The 21,718-nt window shown below is 43.2% G+C and overlaps 1 protein-coding gene across 1 annotated transcript in view; it reads left to right on the forward strand.

The window, feature by feature from the left end:
* Positions 1-21,718, forward strand: part of COG7 (component of oligomeric golgi complex 7) — an 89,376-nt gene that overhangs the window by 27,979 nt on the left and 39,679 nt on the right. The window contains exons 5-9 of the mRNA XM_055409677.2: positions 20-102; positions 1,543-1,665; positions 8,106-8,304; positions 14,861-14,988; positions 16,205-16,359. Coding sequence (XP_055265652.2) covers positions 20-102; positions 1,543-1,665; positions 8,106-8,304; positions 14,861-14,988; positions 16,205-16,359 — 688 coding nt within the window. The remainder of the gene's footprint in view (positions 1-19; positions 103-1,542; positions 1,666-8,105; positions 8,305-14,860; positions 14,989-16,204; positions 16,360-21,718) is intronic.

Genomic DNA, 21,718 nt, shown 5'->3' on the forward strand with positions numbered 1-21,718 from the left:
TTCCCTTGTTTTTCTTTAGATCAGTCCAAAATGTTTGTGAAGGTTTTTAGTGAAATTGACCGGATGCCCCAACTTCTTGCATACTACTACAAGTGCCACAAGGTAAGAAGCTGTGCGTGATTGCCACTGTGGAGCGTTTGTAGAGCTGGGCCACGGAGTCCCAGTGTCAAATCTGTTTCTTGCTGCTGCTGAGTCATTTCAGTCGTGTCCGACTCTGTGTGACCCCATAGACGGAAGCCCACCAGGCTCCCCCGTCCCTGGGATTCTCCAGGCAAGAACACTGGAGTGGTTTGCCATTTCCTTCTCCAATGTGTGAAAGTGAAAAGTGAAAGTGAAGTCGCTCAGTTGTGTCCGACCCTTAGTGACCCCACGGACTGCAGCCTACCAGGCTCCTCCATCCATGGGATTTTCTAGGCAATAGTACTGGAGTGGCTTGCCATTGCCTTCTCCTAATCTGTTTCTTACTTAAAGGTAAAAATGCTTGCCTCCGTGCTCTCTGGCCTTTTTCTTTTACTTAGCCAGTAGGGGGTGCCCTCGGTCCAGTCTCTGGATTCTGGGAAAAAGAGTCGTTGGTTTTCAGCCTTTGTTTTTGTAGCTGGATTTCCCTTACGATGGAAGAGTTTTTAGTTTTTTCCCATTGTTGTGTTTTGGGATTCCCTCAAAGCTCAATCGGTAAATAATCTGCCTGCAATGCAGGAGACCCAGGTTTGATTCCTGGGTGAGAAAGAGGCCCTGAAGAAGGAAATGGCAACCCACTGGAGAATCCCATGATGGATAGAGGAGCCTGGCAGGTTCCATGGGGTTGCAAGAGTCAGTCAGACACAACTTAACGACTAAGCCACCACATTTTTGTCTTTTAAGGGAGATTCTTGTCACAAAGTTTATTATACTTTCAGTAAACCTTGAGAATTTTATCTGTTGTCTAGGTTTGTTGAGATTAGTTTGCTGAAAATCTTGACAGCTTCCTGGGCTAACTTAATTCCTGCAAATCCAATGCTCACATGTCTTTTAAACAGTGGGGTTAGGACATGAAGCTGAAATACATCTTCACGGCCATCCCTGAGGTCTATTCAGAAGAATGGGGGTGTGCTGAGTACATTGGCATGGTTTGGGAGAAAGATAAAAGGAGAAAGGATCACTTGGAGGGCTACAGATTCCAGCTCTCGATGACAGCAGAGCAGGTGGACTATAAATGTTTTTCCTGCCTTTTAAAAAAGTTATTTATTTATTTGGCAGCATTGGGTCTTGGTTGCAGCATGTGGGGTCTTCATTATGACCTGTGGGCTTAGTTGCCCCGTGGCACGTGGGATCTTAGTTCCCCAACCAAGGACTGAACCCACATCCCCTGCATTGGAAGGTGGATTCCTAACCACCAGGAAAGTCCCTTTTCTGCCTTTTTTGAAGCCAGCGGTCGTCCGTGGGTACCTGCTTGCCCAGGAGAGTAGGCAGTGGTGGATCTCTGGCCGAGGTGGGGGGGCAGGAGGGCAGCAGGCAGCGTATCTCAGCGGACCCAGTAAGGCCTCCTTTGTTCTACCTCCACAGGTGCAGCTTTTAGCGGCCTGGCAGGAGCTGTGCCACACCGACCTGCCCCTGGACCGGCAGCTCACTGGACTCTATGATGCCTTGCTCGGTGCTTGGCACGCGCAAATCCAGTGGGCCTCACAGGTAACAGCTCATCTGGGTTTTCAGGAGGACAGAGCCCGTGGTGCCAAGGGAGAGGCTGATGACCTTGACACCCACAGCTCCACTTGAAGAACCTCCGCTTATGCTGCCATCACCAGAAGGTTTAAAAGATAAGCTTCGAAACCCAAGGCAGGCAAAGCTTCAGGTTCAAACTCTTCTTATCGCTCTTATCTGTATCTTAAATAGGATCTAATGTGACACTGTTGCTTGTGTTCAGCCAGGCAGCCCATGGAATTCCTGGAGGCCGTTATCCTCTGATCTAAAAGCAGGAGGCCCTTAGTCAGGTTGTGCTTGAGTGAACCAAACTTTTTTATCTTAACTTTGGGTAAAATTTACCTGGTCTAAAGTGAGTTTCCCTTGTTTTCACAATACACCAGGAGTTAGAGGAGCAATATAGAGTTTTAAAGGTGCCCTCTGACTTAGGGCAGAGGTGAGACAGAGGACCTTCATTTCGTTTACTTTCAGGAACTTTCCATCCTTTACTTTCTCGAATTTTCAGCCTTAAAGGGTATAAATCACTGGTCCCATGTCTTCATGCCAGGAGGTGCCCTGGATCTTCTTTTTTTGTCTGAGTAATGACTGACTGGGCCTGTTCATGGTGTGGCTTATTACATTTTTTTCAAAATTCATTGTGAATCACCCTTCAAGTATTGGTCAGTCATTTGCAGGCATGAACTTGACCTCATCCAGGGTCACGTCGTTCAAGATCATTGAAGCAGTCTTCTCCATCCTTGTTTCTTTCTTCTTGAACCATTCAGAAAAAAAAAAAAAAAAAAAAACCAACCAAACAAGCAAAACAAAAAACCATCTCCTGTGGAAGTTTCATGGTTTTTATGTAATTGTCAGTTTTCAGTGACCCTATCCATCCACATTCATTTCTGTGTCCTTGTCTGCTGCTTATATTAGGAGGATAAAGACAGTTCATGCTCATATGTACAGATGCCCTTGAGTGACTGAGAAAAAGGATTTCGACTTCTCACACTTCTGTTCAAGCCTCACCCCAAGTTTTGTAAGATGTGATGTGTGTCCTTGTGTGCATGCTCAGTCGTGTCTGACTCTTTGCGACCGTATGGACTGTAGCCCGCCAGGCCTCTCTTTCCATGGAAAATTCCAGGTAAGAATACTGGAGTGGGTTGCCACTTCCTACTCCAGGGGATCTTCCCAACCCAGGGATCGAACCCTTGTCTCGTGGTCTCTTGTGTCTCCTACATTGGCAGGCAGGTTCTTTACCACTGAGCCCGCTGGGAAGTCCCTATAAGATACAAGTTTATCCTTATTTACACTCTTGTCCCGTGGCCCGTTTTCTTTTCAAAATGTGAGCATGATACGTGACTGTCATCTCCTAAAGCTCAGTATAGAGCAGAGGAAAACCAAAGGTGCCAGGGTGAATTTGTCTCTGAAGACTTTTTATCCTCAGTATTTTAATGTGAAAATTTCCCAACATACAAAAAATTCGGAAGAATTGTACAGTGAACACCCATGTACCCACACCTCCTGTGTCCTGCAATGAACATTTTCCCATGTTTGCCTTGTCACAAATCTATCCATCTCCCCGTGTGTCTGTCTGCTCACCGACTCATCTTATTTTTTGACTCATTTCAAAGTAAGTTGCAAACATCATTCACTTCCAAACATAACATATCATTGACTAGAGTTCAATATTTGTTTACTGAGATTTTTTTTAGGTAAATTGTGAAATGTGATGATCTTAAATATGCCATTTGATTAGTTTTGACAAATGCAGTTTAACCTAATCCCCTACCAAGGTACAGAACACAACTGTCATCCTAGAAAGTTCTCTTGTGTTCCTTCTCAGTCTTCGTACCAACATCACCGAGGGCAGGCACTGTTCTGTTTTTTTCCACCATACGTTAGTTCAGCCTGTTGTAGAATTTCATGTAAATGGAATTTTACGGTGTATGTTCTTTTGTGGAGGCTTCTTTCATTCAGCCTGTTTTTGAAGATTTATTCGTGTTGTCGTGTGTATCAGTAGTTTGTTCCTTTTCATTCCTGAACGCTCTTACGTGGTATGAATATATCTCAGTTTTTTTTATTCAGCCTTTTCTCGATGGACACTTGGACTGTTTCTAGTTTGGTGCGATTGTAAGGAAAGCCGCTCTGAACATTGTTCTGAAAGTCTTTTTGTGGATGCCACACGTTCATATCTCTTGGGTGCAGACATGGGAGAGGCTCTGCTGGGTTCGAGAGTCAGTCTATATTTAGATATATAAGAAATCAGCACTTTTCCACAGTGATTGTGCTTCTTTACACTCCCACACACAAGTGCGTGAGAGTTCCGATTGCTCCACATCCTTGCCATCGTTAGATGTTGTCAGTCTTTTTCATCTCAGCCATTCTGGTGGGTGTGTTGTAGTATCTCACCGTGGTTTTAATTTGCATTTCCCTGATGACTAAGGGTGTTGAACTCCTTTTCTTATTGGCCACTTGTGTATCTTCCTTTGTGAAGTATCTGTTTTGGTGGTCTGCCTATTTAAAAAAAAATTGGGTAACATGCTTTTTTTATTATTGAGTTATAGAAGTTCTTTATATATTCTGGAAATAAGTTCTTTATCAGATATATGTTGTAGATATTTCCTTCCAGTCTGAGCAGAAGTGTTGATTTTGATGAACTTGATTTTATCATATTTTTCTTATATGATTATTCTTTCTTGTCCTCAGAAACCATCACCAACCCCCGAGTGGCAAGGACATTCTTCTTTGTTTTCTTCTAGATGCTTGTTGAGCTTTTACATTTAGTTCTATGGCCCATCTTGAATCAATTTTTGTTTATAGTGTAAGGTGGGACTTCCCTGGTGGCTTAGACAGTAAAGAATAAAGAAGCTGCCTGCAATGCAGGAGACCTGGGTTCACTCCCTGGGTTGGGAAGATCCCTTGGAAAAGGGAATGGCTACCCACTCCAGTATTCTTGCCTGGAGGATTCCAGTGTAAGGTACTGCCAGCTTGTTTCTGCATGTGTTGTTTGGGTTAATTCCATGCTCCTAGTTGTTAAATTTGATCTTGTAGTCTTTTGAACCTTTTGGTTGTTCTTTAACCAATGGCCAAAGCATCCTTTGAGCCAGATCACTTTAAAGGAAAAGGGACACCTTTGAACATGAGAGACCTGTTGGTCGGTCAGCTGAAACTGTCAGCTGTAAACATTATAGTTTCAGCTGCCCAACCAATTAGAAGGCTTTGGTTTAGAGTTGTTTAATTCTTCCCCCACCTCAAGTCATTTAAGTAGGAGATAAAAGTGAACTAGATACTCATTGTCTAGTCCTTTCTCACAATACGAGGAGAAGAGTCAGGATTTCTTTTTTTTTTTAAATATAAATTTATTTATTTTAATTGGAGGCTAATTACTTTACAATATTGTATTGGTTTTGCCATATATTGACATGGACCCGCCACGGGTGTACGTGTGTTCCCCATCCTGAACCCTCCTCCCACCTCCCTCCCCATACCATCCCTCTGGGTCATCCCAGTGCACCAGCCCCGAGCATCCTGTCTCATGCATTCTAGATAAGAGTACTTTTCATTTTCTCCATTGGTTCCATCCTTTCTTGTAGTAAAATGTTTCTTTTGTCAAATCAGGAAGTTGGACTGGGTGATATCTAAAGATCTCTGTGATTCTCTTATGTTTGGGGCATCGTGGAGGGAATATCAATACTTTGGATAGAGACAGAGGAGGGTGTGTATCGGCGCAATTTTGTGTGGAGGGAGTGGGAATATATGATGGAGAAACACTGAATGCAAGACAGGAGTTTGGCTTTCTCTAGAAGGCATTGAGCATCTGGAGCAGTAGCGAGAATGATGTTACTGTTTTAAGAATCACTTTGGTATCAGACCATTACCTATGTAGTTTCTCTTCCAAAAAGTCTTACCAAGAGGAAGCGTGCAGATAAATCAAAGACCATTTTTTGAAACAACTGTCCTGGACTCTTCAAAAATGTCAGTGTCATGAAAGAAAAACAGTCAGGGAGTTATTAAGATTAAAGGAGACAAAAAGGCAACTGAATGTAATTTCACGATCTTGGATGGGATTCCACATGTTGACAAAAAAAGCTATTCAAAAGAACATTAAAAGGACAATTGGGGAAATTTGAACATGGACTGTAGCAGGTATAAGTATTACATCAAGGTTAATTTTGATTAGTTGCGGTATTGTAGTGATAAAGCTGACTTTATTCTCAAGAGATAATATGCTGAAGTATTTAGCAGTAACATGTCATGATACCTGTGATTACCTTTGCAATGGTTTAGGAAGTAAAGCATTTGTGGCAAAATGTGAATTGTTGAATCGTGCAATATTTAAGCATTTAAAGCATAAGAAAAATTCTAAATAACCTTTAAAAATAGTGAATTTGGTAGTAGTAGATAGGGTGAACTGATAAGGAAAGACTGAAGACAGATAGGAAGCAGTGTTTGGTCTAGGATGGCGATGGTAGCACAACAAAGGCATCAGTTGACAAATGGGCAGTTGTTAGAACCTGGTAAGTGACAAAGGGCCTGAAAGAAAGGAAAGTGAAAAAGGGAGATTTTTATTCTGGTCAAATGGAGATGCTACTGACAGAAATAAGGAAGGTGAGAAAAACAGGTCTGAAGGGCAGCAGGAAAAGAATGAATTCCAACCCGGGACACTTTGAAATTCTAAGAGAGAGTGGCTCAGCTCAATGGTGATGCCTAATAGATGGCTGGAAGCTGTCATTCAGGAAATATAAATTGGTCGTTTCGATATTTGTTGGGTTAAATGCAAATTTCCTGTCTCTTTCTCTCAGACTCCAGCAGTGATATTTATTAAACTAAATAGGTGCTCATTGAATTCGCTACGAGAATTAAAAAATGTGGTCTTATGTTTTCATAATAATCTAAGAAAAGATATAAGCACATTTTGGACCATGTACGTGACCACCTTATAACCAGCTGCTGCCATGTGATTTCAGTGGGTGCATTCGTGTTGATAGTCACACTGGTACCCCTCTTCTTTTGGGGGCAGATGAAAAAAGAGGGAATACTTACATGATATCAGTGCTGGTGTCAAGTGAGTGCTGTTTTATGTACGGTGCACTATGTTTTCTAGGATCGGTCCCTTTTTATGGCTGAATAATCTGTTGTATGTATTTACCACATTTTGCTTATCCATTCATTTGTAGATAAACACTTGAATTGCTTCTGTCTTTTGGCTGTTTGGAATAACACTGCTGAGAACGTGGGTGTACAAACATCTGTTTTGGTCCCTGTTTCCAATTTTTTGGGGTGTATACCTGCACGTGGAATTGCTGGATCATATAATCCTATGTTTAACATTTTGAGGAGCTGCCAAATGTTTTCCATAGCAGCTGCAACATTTTACATTCCCATCAGCCTTGCATAAGAAACCAAGATCCTGAGAAATTTATCCTATGTTTTCTTCTAAGAATTTTATAGTTCACTCTTTAACATGTAGGTCTTAACACTTGAGTTAATTTTTGTATATGGTATAAGGTAAGGATCCAACTTTTTTTTTTTGGCATGTGGATTTCCAGTTTTCTGAGCACCATTTGTCAAAAAGACTGTCCTTTTCCAATTGAATGATTTTTGGCACCCTTGTTGAAAATCATTTGACCATGCATGTGTTTTTCTGGGCTCTCTATTCTGTTCCGTTGGGCTATTTGTCTATTCTTACTCAGGTGCCACGTTGTTTTGACTATTATAGCTTTGTTGTAAATTTTGAAAATAGGAAGTATGAGATAGTCAATGTTCTTCTTTTTCAATATTGTTTTTGCTATTTGGAGTTCCCTGAAATTCCCTGTGAATTTTAGAATGAGTTTTCCTGTTTCTCCAGAAAATACTTTTGGGATTTTAATGGAGAGTGCACTGAATACATAGATGGCTTTGGGTAGTATTACTATCTAGCTCAGTGGGTATAGAATCTGCCTGCAATGCAGGAGATCCAGGTTGATCCCTGGGTCGGGAAGATCCCCTGGAGAAGGAAATGACAACCCACTCCAGTATTCTTGCCTGGAGAATCCCATGGACAGGGGATTTGCAGGCTGGTCTACAAATGTGCTTCCAGGTCCTCCAACTGATTCAGTGAATTGCTCTTCTTTAGTTCTGTTTGTTCCCTGCCACCCACACCCTCCCCATTTCTGCATTTCATTTTCACAGTCCTCTCTCTAGCCAATATCTAGATACTACGTGTGATAGATTTGAAAATAGTTTAGGCAGACATGAAGTAGCCAGTTGTCCTAGAGGCAAGGCACAAGTCTTGCTAGTTTACTTGGCTTCTGAGCACATCTGCATGGGTGCTGAGCAAAGCCTGGACCCTGGAGCTCTTGATCAGACCACTTCCTGGCTCAGAGGGATTCCTGCAGGCCATCCAGGAGTCTGCTTCATTGGAAGGTTTGCTCCCATGTGATAACACGCACATCTCTCTTCCCTTGCAGGTCTTCAAGAACCCCCATGACGTAGTAACTGTTCTGCTGATTCAGACCCTGGGGGCCTTGGTGCCCTCTCTGCCCGTGTGCCTCAGTTCCGGCGTGGAGCGGGCAGGACCTGAGCTGGAGCTCATCAAGCTGCTGGAGTTCTACGATGCCACCGCCCACTTTGCCAAGGGGTTGGAGATGGCCCTGCTTCCCCACGCACGTAAACATGCTTCCTGCCAGCTCTCTGACTTGCCTTCACTCACTTTTTTTGGGTGGCCGGGGGGGCCTGGGTTTGTTTGCCTTTTCCAGTGAGTGATTTTACAGACTTGGAAAGGAGCAGTGTTTTCCTTCTCAACAGAGAGGGAAACCTTTTCCATGAAAACATTGCCATTGTGGAAATAATTGTTGCTTAATATATTTGCCTAGCTCCAGTGCTGCCTAGGCGCTTCACACATGCTGGGGAAGTGACAGGCACTTCTGCAGGGGCTTAGAGTGTAAGAGGCAGATGGACATTAGTGGCAGCAAGTGGGCAGCGAGTTAGGCTGGAAGGGTGGTGTCCTCTTCCTTTAAGCCATCACAGAACCTCAGGCAAGTCAACCTAAAAAAGTAAGTTCAAGAGAACAAGTGGATTAGAGGAGGCTTTTGCAAGGGCAACAGCATAATTTTAAGGGCAAGTGTGCAGTATTAGGACCAAGGGCGGCTATAGGGTACTTGGGCTTTCCCCAGATGCCGTGTAAGAACACAGCGCTTTTTATTCCCATTTGGGCAAACAATGCATGGTGTGTTACATTTCCCCAGCTGTTTCCCATCTATATTAAAAGCATCATAAAGCTTTAAGTCACACAGACCTCGTGAGGAATGCTGCTGTCAAATCAGGAAGTCGCTTCAGGAAGGCCTGCTTCTGCCTTTGGGCTGCTGCGTCTCACTAAGTTGTTTTATTTACTAGTTATTCTCTTTAATTACCTTCGTGTGTAATTACCTCGTACATTCCAGGGAGTGTGTTTGTTGTTCGAGTTCCTAGTGACTCATCGGGGTTTTTGGCACACTCTCTGGTCAGGCCTTGGCTGTGGGAGAGGCACGGTGGATGTGGGCAGCTTCCAGGGATCTGGACATCGTTGTGCTGGTGGTTGGAGAGTGTTTAGGCTGAGTGTCCTGCAGGGGCAGAGTGGAATGAAGGCAGGGCTAGAAGCAGGTTGCTTTCCTCCCACTGGTGATGGATATTGCTGAAGAAGAGAGAACCACCCTCTAAAGAATCAGATACAGAAAGTACTTTGTTAGTCAGCCATGGAAGTTTAGATTTTTCATGATTCCTATTGAGATTTTTAAAAAAGTATATGTATCTTTTAATTTAAAAGTCCTTTAGAAACAGACAGAAAAATAAAAGAGAATAAAAATGATCCATAATCTCTTCACTCAGAGAGGCATGGGAACATTTTATTTTCTCCCAGTAGTTCATATATAAATATACATGTTCATAAATGTATATGAAATAAAGGGCTTCCCGGGTAACTCAGTGGTAAAGAATCCATCTGCCAATGTTCTAGATGTTCAGTCTCTGGGTTGGGAAGATCCCCTGGAGGAGGAAATTGGCATCCCAGTATTCTTGCCTGGGAAGTCCCATGGACAGAGGAGCCTGGTGGCCTTTAGTCCATGGGGTCACAGAAGAGTTGGACATGACTTAGTGACTAAATAACAACAACATATGAAATAGATGCATATATAAATATATACATATGCATGTATCTTGAAAAATACTAGTTTATATTGTCTTAGACTCTTTTTTGCTCACATTAATATAATGAGCATTTTTATGTCATTAAATATCTTCCAAAGAAATGGTTTTTAATGACCATTTGATAACGATGGCTTACTTTAATTTTTTAATCTACTATTTAGAAATAAAACTATTATAAACAATCTTGCACATTAACTTTGGAGCCCACCTCTGATTATTCCTTGGAAGAAGTTTGAAAATTACAGTTGCTAATAAATGAAAAATTTAAAGATTTTGTCACATTTTGTTCTGTAGAAAGTTTCTGCCTCTTTACAGATTCATCTGTAGTAAATAAGGCTGCTCATTCCCCCATGCCCTAACCAGCACTAGACTCTCTTGTTTTTCCCCTTTCCAGTTTCTTAGACAGTTAACAATATATTGTTTCAGTTTTCATTTCTTTGATTACTAGCCAGTTTGAAAATTATATTATAAAAAGTTATATTTTTTCTCTTAAATTACTTACTCTTTTGCCTCTTTTTCTGTTTGAGAGTTTAATCTATTTCTGGTTAATTTATAAGGGCAATTTATTTAAAACAATGTTTTATCAAATATGTTATGAAATCAACAAAGCACTGTTATAAAAATTCATGGTACAGTTATATCTATAACATAAAATGAAACTCTTCTATAATCCCACGAGCTGGAAATAACCACTATTGAAGCTTTGGTGTGTATTCGCAAAATATCTTACATAGTATGGATTTTTTTCTCATCAGCTATGTTGCAGATACGTTTTCTAACTTTCTAGTTTACCTTTAAGACTTGTCTATTTTACCTGTAAGACTTTTCTATTTTAATGTATGTAGTATAACTCAAAATATCTAAAAGGTTATGCAGTAGAAAGTAAAAAAAAAATAATTGGTTGACTTTATAGTTAATAAGCAATATGTTTGGAGTAGGAAATGACAATCCACTCCAGTGTTCTTGCCTGGAGAATTCTGTGTACAGATGAGCCTAGCAGTACAGTCCATGGGATCATAAAGAGTTGGACACCACTGAACACATACACACATATTCAGTTTAGAAAAACTCAGAAAATACAAGGAAGGAAAAAGAGCAAACTCAATCAGCTGTCCAGAAACAATATTTTGCATTATATACACATGCATATTTGTATATGAGTGTGTGTATGTGCTTAAATGCTTTTTATTTTTTATTAATTTTTATTGGAGTATAATTGCTTTACAGTGTTGTTAGCTTTTTTCCAAAATAACTACTGTCTTTTAAAAATTTTTATTTATTTATTTATTTATTTTTGATGGAGCTGGGTCTTTGTTGCTAATGTGCAGACTTTCTTTAGTTGCAGCAAGTGGGAGCTACTCTTCCTTGCAGTTGGTGTGTGGGCTTATTGTGGCAGCTTCTCTTGTTGCAGAGCATGGGCTCTAGGGTGTGGGGGCTTCAGTAGTTGAAATGTGTGGGCTCAGTAGTTGTGGCACTTGGGCTTAGTTGCTGCGCAGCATGTGGGATCTTCCTGGACCAGGAATTGAACCTGCGTCCCCTGCACTGGCAGGTGGATTCTTAACCACTGGACCACCAAGGAAGTCCTTGTTAAATGTTTTTAATGCATTATTTTATTATCACTGTCACCCTCCCAGTTTTATATTGATTCAGTACTGTCATCCAGTACACAAATTTTCCTAGTTCCACAACAGTCTTTATAGCTGTTTCCCTACCTCTTATTAAAGTCCACTCAATGTATATGCATTATTTTTGGTTGTCCTTTCTCTTTAATTTCTTTTAAACTAAAACAGTCATCTCATCTTTGGTCTTTCATGACACTGATGTCTTTGAAGAATACAGGGTAGTTTTCTTGTAGAATGTCCTATAGCCTGGAATTACCTGATTGGTTCCTTGTGGTTAGATTTAGATGAAACATTTTTAATGAGAATACTACACTGTTGATGATGTATACTTCCTATGGCATCACATCAGGAGACACATAATGTCCAATTATTGGTGATGGGTTGGATTAATCACTTGGTAGTTATACCTGCCAGGTCACTCCATTGTAAAGTTACCTTTTCCTCTTTGTAATTAATAATTATCTATGGGGTGATATTTTGAGCCCATAGTAATATTCCGTTCCTTAAGAAACATTTACCTAATGACTTTAGCATCCATTGGTAATTCCTGACTGAATAAACTTTTACATTGCTGATTATAAAATGGTAATATTCTAGTTCTCTCATTTCTTTTACATATATTTTATTTTTGTGAGGTGATTTTTCTTCCTTTGTTTTTCTTTAATGTCACTATAAACTTTTGGATTTTTTTTATTCATTGCATTCAGTTCAGTTCAGTTCAGTTCAGTCGCTCAGTCATGTCCGACTCTCCGCGACCCCATGAATCACAGCACACCAGGCCTCCCTGTCCATCACCAACTCCCGGAGTTGTTATGATACATTATTTTCACTATTCATTTTGATGCTTGAATTATTTCAAATTTGGTCAGTGGTTGCCCCTTCAGGCTGGCTCCTGCATCATTTTCACATGTCCCTATCAGCCTTAGAGTGTTTTATTGCTTTTTGGCACACACAGATCCAGGAACATTTTGTACTGCCTCAGACCTGGAATCAGCTGTTTTCTCAGCGAGCTTGGTTTCTTCTAGTGGGAAATGGTATTTAGGAACCAAGATCTGGCACCATGGGTGCTTATTGTTGCTGGGCTATTATTACTTCCTTTGCCCTTTGTGAGCAGAGCTAGGAAATACACTTATTTTATTTATTTATTTTTAATTTATTTATTTTATTTTTTAAAAAATTTATTTTTTAACTGAAGGATAAATGTTTTACAGGATTGTGTTAGTCTCTGCCAAGCATCAGCGTGAATCAGCCATAGGCATACGACTCAGGGAACTCAAACCTGGGCTCTGTAACAGCCTAGAGGGGTAGGATGAGGAAGGAGGTGGGAAGGAGGTTCGAGAGGGAGGGCGCACATGTGCACCTATTTATTTATTTTTGGTTGTGCTGAGTCTGTTGCTACGTGGGCTTTCCTCCAATTGTGGTGAGCAGGCTTCTCATTGCAGTGGCTTCTCTTGTTGCAGAGCATGGTCCCTGGGGCACTCAGCCTTCAGTAGCTATGGCACTAGGGCTCAGTAGTTATGGCTTCCGGCCTCCGGAGCACAGACTCAGAAATTGTAGTACACAGCTTATTGTTCTGCAGCACGTGGGATCCTTCCCAATCAGGGGTTGAACCCATGTCTCCTGTGTTGGCAGGCAGATTCTTTACAACTGAGCCACCAGGGAAACCCTATATTTTTAAAAATTACCAGTTTATACTGATACTTCCAGATCAACTCCAACACCAATAGATTTTTACCTCTTGCCATTCCCTACTGCATCTGTTCTCTCCTACAGAGAGAATCGTGGTTTCCATCAGCAGTGTGTGTGTGCATGCGCATATGTGTGTCTCTGTGTTTTTTATATACACATACAATTATTTTTCTTGACCCTCTTATGGATAGGTCAAAAGGTATTTAATCTACTTATTCAACTATAAATGGGCTAGTTCTAGAGTGCTGTATGCTGAGGATGCCATGCTAAAACCAGACACAGTCCCTGCTCTCATACAATGTATATTCCAGTGGGAAATAGCCAAATAATCATACTAACAAGTGTATAATTACACAGTAGCAAAATGGTTCTAGGAGAAAAGTAGAATGGTCCTAAGCAGATAAAGACGATCGAGACCCCTAGACATGAACTGAGGGGGTCCTGAAGGAAGAATAGGAGTTAACCAGATGAAGAGGGATAGGGAAGAACAAGGCCACAGGGGAGCTTTTGAGGAACTGAGAGAAGCCTGGCGGCCAGGGGAGTTGTGAAAGAGGCTAAGGCTGTAGAAGTAATAACAAAAGTCAGTTCAGTTCAGTCACTCAGTCGTGTCCGACTCTTTGCAACCCCATGGGCTGCAGCACGCCAGGCTGCGTATAACAAAAGTAGCTGGCATTATTGAGTGCTGACATGTGCTAGACATACTATTTTACATAATCTCCAGTTAAGCTTATAAAATTGATGCCATTATTAACCTCATTTTACAGTTGAGGAAACAGACATTGAAAAGTTAAGTCATTTGCACCCAGTCCCTTAACTGAAAGCAGGAGAACTTCAGTTAGCAGAGCCTTCATCTTTAACTTCCCCCTCTTTCACCTCCTGAGGTCAAGCGATGGAAGAACGTTGCAGGCTATGGGCAAGATTTTGGATCCCAGCTGAAGAGAGAATTCTTAGCAGCTGAATTACCTTATCACAGAATATGCACATTAAAATTTTCATGTAGTTGAATATAGGAATTTTGGTGCATATCCCATTTCTGTAAAATCCTAGGAATGCTCCAAATGAAAATGTTCTTTGTGCAGAGCCTTTTCTCTGTAGCAGTTCTTGAACTTGACCCTGGGGAGGGTTATCATTTGAAGAGGTTCTCAATTATGATTGGGTTATAGGATTAAGGGGATTCGTATCTTTATTATTATTTTTAAAATTTTTATTTCTTTATGTTTGGCTGCACTGGGTCTTTGTTGCTGCCCAAGGGCTTTCTCTAGTTGCGGCAAGCCTGGGGTGGGGGGCTACTCTCTAGTTGCCGTAGGTGGGCTTCTCACTGTGGTGGCTTCTCTTCCTGCAGAGCATGGACCCTAGAGCTCAGGCACAGTAGTTGTGGCCCACAGGCTTAGTTGCCCCGTGGCACATGGGATCTTCCCGGACCAGCGATCAAACCCGTGACCCCTGCATTGGCAGGCTGATTCTTAACCGCTGGATCACCAGGGAAGCTTCCTGAATCAGTATCTTTAATAGCGCTTTAGGCAAATATACACAAAGCTCAAACTTATTGAAATATTTACTGACGTGATTGTTGCAGGTTCCATGAACGGTAAAAGCAGATGAACAGAAAGGAGTCACCCCAAAAATGAAATAGGAAAAGCTGCAGTAGAGGTCCTTCCACCTATCATTTTTCACCAGTTAGTTTCCAGTTCCTTGTTCATTATTGCTTTTAATTTCTGATTTCCTTGAAGATGAGCAAAACCTGGTAAAAGTCATGGAACTGGTGGATGCTGTGTATGGTCCGTACAAGCCCTACCAGCTGAAGTATGGCGACATGGAAGAGAAGTACCTCCTCATCCAGTTCAGCGAGGTGCCTCTGGTAAGGTCACAGCACTGCCAGGACCAACTGGGTATTGCTCTGTCTGCCAGACTAGGGTCGGGGTGGCTGGGATGCTTCAGAGAAGGTGGGAGCCGGCATACGGAGTGCAGAGAGTGGGAACAGGTGTGTAAAACATGGGCTGTCAGTGCTTCCTGGGCTCTTGTAATCCAAACTAAAACGAGACCACAGGTCTGCTACCTGGTTTTTTATTTAAAATCCCCAGTAAGGACCTAGCACCCCTCAGAGGCTTAAATCTTCTCAAGATTAAGTTGGTTATCTCCCTGAATCAGTCATGATTATGCAGTCTTTTGTTCAAGGCAGATATGCAAACAGACACTGGAGCGGAGGACAGTGCTCTCAGGCCAGGTCCACAGGGTGGACACACCAGAGGGGAATTTCCATTGCAAATGATTAAGTCTGTCTAGCGGGAGGTGAGTTGACATTGAAGAATAGATCTTACAGTAGTTCAAGTCGGCCGCCTCCTGCCATTTTTTTTCTGTTTTCTAAGGATGTCCCTAGAAAGTCCGTTCCGCTCAGTTATGTTCTTACTCCTGAAGGAAGCATGTTTTTTTTTCACTGCATTCTTTTGGAGTGTGTGATATGGAGAATTCAGACCCTCACTTGAGAGCCAGAGGGAGAGCTGCTGCTGCTGCTGCTAAGTTGCTTCAGTCGTGTCCGACTCTGTGCGACCCCATAGACGGCAGCCCACCAGGCTCCCCCGTCCCTGGGATTCTCCAGGCAAGAACACTGGAGTGGGTTGCCATTTCCTTCTTCAATGCATGAAAGTGAAAGTGAAGTCGCTCAGTCATGTCCAACTCTTAGTGACCCCATAGCCTACCAGACTCCTCCATCCGTGGGATTTTCCAGGCAAGAGTACTGGAGTGGGGTGCCATTGCCTCCTCCGCAGAGGGAGAGATACCATCTTAATCACAGAAAAAGAAGAAAGAGATAAAAAATATATATATATAAGGATGACTATAAGGATTTGATCATGCTTTTTGGCCGGGAGTTTATTTCTGTGATCTCACTGGCCGCTTAGAATGTTCTTCCCTCAGTCAGGCTCTTAAAGAGCTCTCATAGTTTGGGACTACATTTCTGATGTTCGTAGGAAGTGGTTTGAGCATGAATGAGGAGGTCTGGAGCTCCTCCCATCTGAATGTTGTCTATTCATTTGTTCTTCAGTCTGAGGCAGCTTTTTATTGTCTCTGCTGACCAGGAACACGGGGAAGTCATTGACTGTGTGCAGGAGCTGAGCCACTCTGTGAACAAGCTCTTTGGCCTGTCTTCTGCAGCCGTTGACAGATGCATCAGATTCACCAATGGCCTGGGGACCTGTGGCCTGCTGACAGCCCTGAAGTCTCTCTTTGCCAAGTAAGGCTGGGGAAGTGGGATCAGGGCCAGCCGCAGGGAGATATGGCCTGCTGGTGTCCCTGAAGTCCCTCTTTGCCAAGTAAGGCTGGGAGAGTGGAGTCAGGGCCAGCCTCATGGAAGAGTGGTGTCTCCCATTTAAAAATGCGGATGTCCATATTCCTGCCATGAATTCTGGAGAGGCACTTGCACCTAAGCCTAAGGGGACATCCTTAATGATGCTATGAACATCACAGCACATTCATTATGGTGGAGCATTTAAAGCAACCAAAATGTCCATCAATTTGGAAATGGCCAAATAAGATATGGTATATTCATACTAGGGGAGTTCCTTACGAGGCAGTTAAGGTATTAATTCAATCTACACATAATAGCAGGGGTAGATGTCAAAACATACTGTTGAAGTGAATAAAAAGTTGCAGGATACTATGTAGAGTACATTTTCTGTAGCAGGGTTCAGCAAAGCTTTTCTGCCAAGGATGAGATGATCAGTATGGTAGGCCTTGAGGGCTTTGTAGTCAATAGAGACTTTCATAAAGAGTGCTTCCCCAGAGGTACAAAAGCAGCCAGAGACAACACATACCTGAGTGGATGTGGCCTTGTTCCAGGAAAATTTTGTTTACAAGAAACCAGGAGTGCCAATTCCTGTTCTGGATCCTTGTTGAAACTATAAGTGCATTATATATGCCCATAGAATACAGGTCACCAAACTCTAGCTCATGAGCCAAGTCTGTTTTTGTAAAAGTTTTTGTAAAAGCGTAACTAGAATTCCACCAAGCCCATTCATTTATCTGTGGCCTCTAAATCCTCCCAATGAAGTTAGAATTGAGTAGTTAGAACAGAGACCTTGTGACTTGCAAAGGTTAATACCTGGACCTTAACAGACAGTTTGCTACTAAGTTAGTAGTCACAGGAGACTTAGCTTTGTTATTTTCTGATTCTTAAAAAGGAGAATAAATTAGCACATTTCTTGTGTAATTAAAAATATAAAATAAAAAAATATATAAACATCATGCTCAGTAGAAGGAGCCAATCAGACAGGACCTCACGTTATATGATTCCATCAATACAAAATGTCCAGAACAGGCAAATCTATAGAAACAGACAATAGGTTAGTGGCTGCCTAGGCAGGGGATGTGGGTTCATTCCATCTTGGGTTGGGAAGATCCCCTGGAGGAGGAAATGGGAACCCACTCCAGTATTCTTGCCTGGGAAATCCCATGGACAGAGGAACCTGGCAGGCTGCAGTCCATGGGGTCGCAAAAGAGTCAGACGTGACTGAGCAGCTAAACAAAAGGGCTGGGGAGAGGGGGGCATCTGGAGGAGATGCAGGATGACTGCTAAAAGCTAACAGGGTTTCTTTTAAGGCTGATGAAGCTTGTTTTAAAGTTGATAGTGGTGATGGTTGCACAACTCTGTGACTGCATAAAAACCTTTGACTTGTGTGATTTGTGAAATGCATATGCAATAAAGCCATTAGGAGAAAGAAAGGGGGAAGACCAAAATTAAATTTACTTAAAGAAAAGAAGAGGTAAGAAATCAGTAGAAGGCTGCATTCTCTGACCTGTGTGATTGAGGTGGAAGGGCCCTTGGGAGGTTAGATGCTTCAGTCTTTAGCTTATGGACGGATGCATTCTCAGGCTCTGCACAAGATCAAGTTGCCTTGAGTCTCAAGAAACTCCTCGTACTGACCTGAATGCTCTTTTGCTGCCATAAGTTCAGGGAGCCCTTGTCATTCCAGGAATACTGAACATGCCCCTGTGAGCTCTGAGGGCCCCGTGCTGTTACAGGTCACTGCCGTGGGCAGTCTGCGCCTCCGAGGGCGGCTCACAGGAAGGCACTGAGCAGACAGGGACCCTGCTTGCAGATGGAGGGGGAGCAGGTGAGCCCAGACGGGACCTCCAAAGAGAGAGCCATCAGCAACAGGTTTAACCAAATAAAAGTCACCTCTTTCTCTGCCACCAACCAGAATTTTGTGGATGAAATCATTCTTTTTGAAATTTAAAAATTTTATTATAAAATAGCAAAAGTAAAATGCTTTCAGAAATACATATATATTTAAATACAAAAAGGTGTAAAAAGGCAAAAGTCTTCCTTCTTTACTGCCCATGAAGTCACAAGTTTTAGTCTTTTATTTAAATACGTTCAGCTGCACTGGGCCTCAGTTTCGGCACGCGGGATATTGGTTCGCTGACCAGGGATCAAACCCAGGCCCCCTGCATTGGGCTCAAGGAGTCTTAGCCTTCTCACTCTTGTCTCCAGACTGTGAAGAAAATGTGTTTGTTTGTTTATCACCTTTGACTGTTCTGTCTTGACTCTCAGCTCTGACAGGTGAGGAACCGGGTCTCTGAGCCTGGTCCTCTCGCATCCTCTCTCCTCCCCGTTCTCGTTGCTGATGTTTTCACTTTTGCTTCTTCTGTTCGTTGCTTCAGTTCCTTCACTTTAAAAAGCAATGCAAATCCATATTGAAAATTCAAACTGGACCAAAGGATGTATGATGAAGCCAGATCACCTTCTCTAGAAGGGGAGGGTTTGAAGCTACCGAAATAGCTGATATTTGTTTATGAAATTAGTCAGGGAAATAAGGGTGATACTGACTTGCCCAGGGTTCAAGTGGGACCTTGTTCAATAGTGGGGAGGGCATGGGGTGGTGTTCAGGAAGGAGGGGTAGGGAGGATGAAGGATGCAGGCAGGGCAGGAGGGTAGCCTAACCTGGACTCGGCCAAGGCTGTAGACTCCATCGGTAAAGATGAAGCGGTGCAGAGTCAGGGGCGTTCCGGCTGAGAGGGAGCCTGGGCCCTGGAGGTGGAGCCCTCTGAGCTGAGATCCTGGCTCAGGCACTTAACTAGCTGGGACCTTGGGTGGGTTCGTGCACCTTTCTGAGTCCTGTTGTCATTTAGTTGGGGAAACTGATGGTGAGAATGTCTCCTTTCTGTGTGGTGAATATTGAGTGAGAAGTGAATGTGCGTAGTCGCTCAGTCAGTCTTTGCCACCCCGTGGACTGTAGCCACGAGGCTCCTCTGTCAGTGGAATTCTCCAGGCAAGAATACTACTGGAGTGGGGAGCCTTTCCCTTCTCCAGGGGATCTTCCCAACCCAGGTCTCCTGCATTGCAAGCAGATTCTTTACCGTCTGAGGCGGCAGGGAAGCCCAGGGAATATTGAGTGAAAGCACATAATTACAGCACCTTGCATGGTCGAGACACTTGGAAACATTTATTGTGAGAGAGTTGCAGTGTTTTGGTACAAATCCCATAAAAACATGATGTGATGCACACATCACCTGCGAGCCCCCTGGGGCTAAGCAATCACCCACCTCCCCCTACCTCACCCCACTGCAATAATCCACAGCTGCTCACCATCGCAGGGACTCTGTCAGGAGCTTCTGCAGCGCACGTGTACTGTTGGGCAGGGTACTCTTCATGTACTTGTCACGGTTGCAGGGCGGTGACACAGGTGTTTAAACTTCTTCAGCTAAAGCACGATGATGTCCTCCAAGAGCCCCCTCTCAGTGTGTCCCGAGGCCCCTGCCCCTCCCCCAGGGGAAGCTGTCACATCTCCGGGTGGGGTCCATGACGTTCTGTTTTCATAGCTTTTCAGCCTTACAGTTTGAGGCCTCCATGAAGGCAGCAGCACCAGCGTTTGTCCTCAGCGCGGTGGCCTGCTGCAGTTCTGTCCACTTGCTTCTCTGAATGGCCTTTCTTTCCACCACACAGACTTATTCTTCAGGGCAGTGCCTGGGGTCCTCACAATCCACCATCCTCCCCGGAGCGTTATGGTTTGGGAAGGGAGAGGAGCAGGACTTCCTATGATGTGTGCAGGTGTTGGGGGTTTTAGGGAGCCTCTTGGCTTCCAGAGCACTGACCATCCACCCCAGTCCTTCTTACCATACTCTTCCAAAGGCATATGTTTATTGTTCGTGTTCCAAGAACTGTACAGCCGGCCCTCTGTATCCAGCATCCCTTATCTATGGGTTCAACTAACTGTGGATTGAAAATACTTGCGAAAAAAATGTGCAGAAAGTACCAAAAAGCAAGACTTGAATTTACCCGTGAGTTTGCCATATGCTGGCAACAATTTACGTAGCATTTACATGGTTTACAACAATTTACATAACATTTACCTTGTATTAGGTATTATAAGTAATCTAGAGATGATCTGAAGTATATGGGAGAATGTGCCTAGGTTGTATGCAAATACTATATACCATTTTGTATTTTCTAAAAAACTTGAACATGGATTTTGGTACTTTGGCTGGGGGCAGGATCCTGAAATCAGTCCCTCTCGGATACCAAGGGAGTTACAATATATAAAAACAGTACCACTGCACATCAGCTTTCATTTTATACTTTTCAGGGAACTTTTATGTGTACGGTTTCATTCATTTCATTTTATCATCATGACAACACTGTGGGGCAGTACAGAAAGTGAAACTCGCTCAGTCATTTCTGACTCTCTGTGACCCATGGACTGCAGCAGTCCAGGCCACAATACTGGAGTGGGTAGCCTCTCCCTTCTCCAGGGGATCCTCCCTGAACCCAGGGATCGAATCCAGGTCTCTCGCATGGCAGGCAGATTCTTTCCCAGCTGAGCCACAGTGGAAGCCCAGGAATGCTGGAGTGGGTAGCGTATCCCTTTCTCCAGCTGATCTTCCTGATCCAGGAATTGAACCAGGGTCTCCTGCATTGCAGACGGATTCTTTACCAACTAAGCTATTAGGGAAGGCAGTGCAGAAGACATCATTAAGTCCATTTTGAAGATGAGGAAACTGAGGCCCAAAGACACCTAGGTTCTTGCCCAGATACTGCAGTGCAGGTCTGTCATTGCCTCACAGCCTGTTTCTGGATGTCTCCCTTATGCCCAGGCCTGTGCTAATTCCTGGGGATACAATTATGAGCCACAAAGGGATAGTCCCTATTCTCTCCCAGAGCTTCTAGTTCTAGTGACAGCAATAAACATTAAACACATACGTTAAATAAGCTATTTAGAGATACTTGGGATTTAGTGATAAGTGGGGTGTGGTAAGCTATTTAGTGATAAATGGGATGAAGAAAATAAGTGGTATAGGTGAGAGCAAGCAGCACAGTCCGCGAGGGAGGGTTTTCAATTTGGAATCCAGTTTCATGCTTCGTTAAGGCTGGGCCCAAGCCATGGGGCTTGGCTGTTTACTCTGAATTCAAGGATTGGAGTGGTCTTCCCTGGTAGCTCAGCTGGTAAAGAACCCATCTACAATACAGGAGACCCTGGTTCGACTCCTGTGTCGGAAAGATCTGCTGGAGAAGGGATAGGCTACCCACTCCAGTATTCTTGGGCTTCCCTTGTGGCTCAACTGGTAAAGAATCCGCCTGCAGTGCAGAGACCTGA

The sequence above is a fragment of the Moschus berezovskii genome, chromosome 27, assembly GCF_049115385.1.
Source record: "Moschus berezovskii isolate FMDL1 chromosome 27, NW_MosBer_1.0, whole genome shotgun sequence".
NCBI classification, from domain to species: domain Eukaryota; kingdom Metazoa; phylum Chordata; class Mammalia; order Artiodactyla; family Moschidae; genus Moschus; species Moschus berezovskii.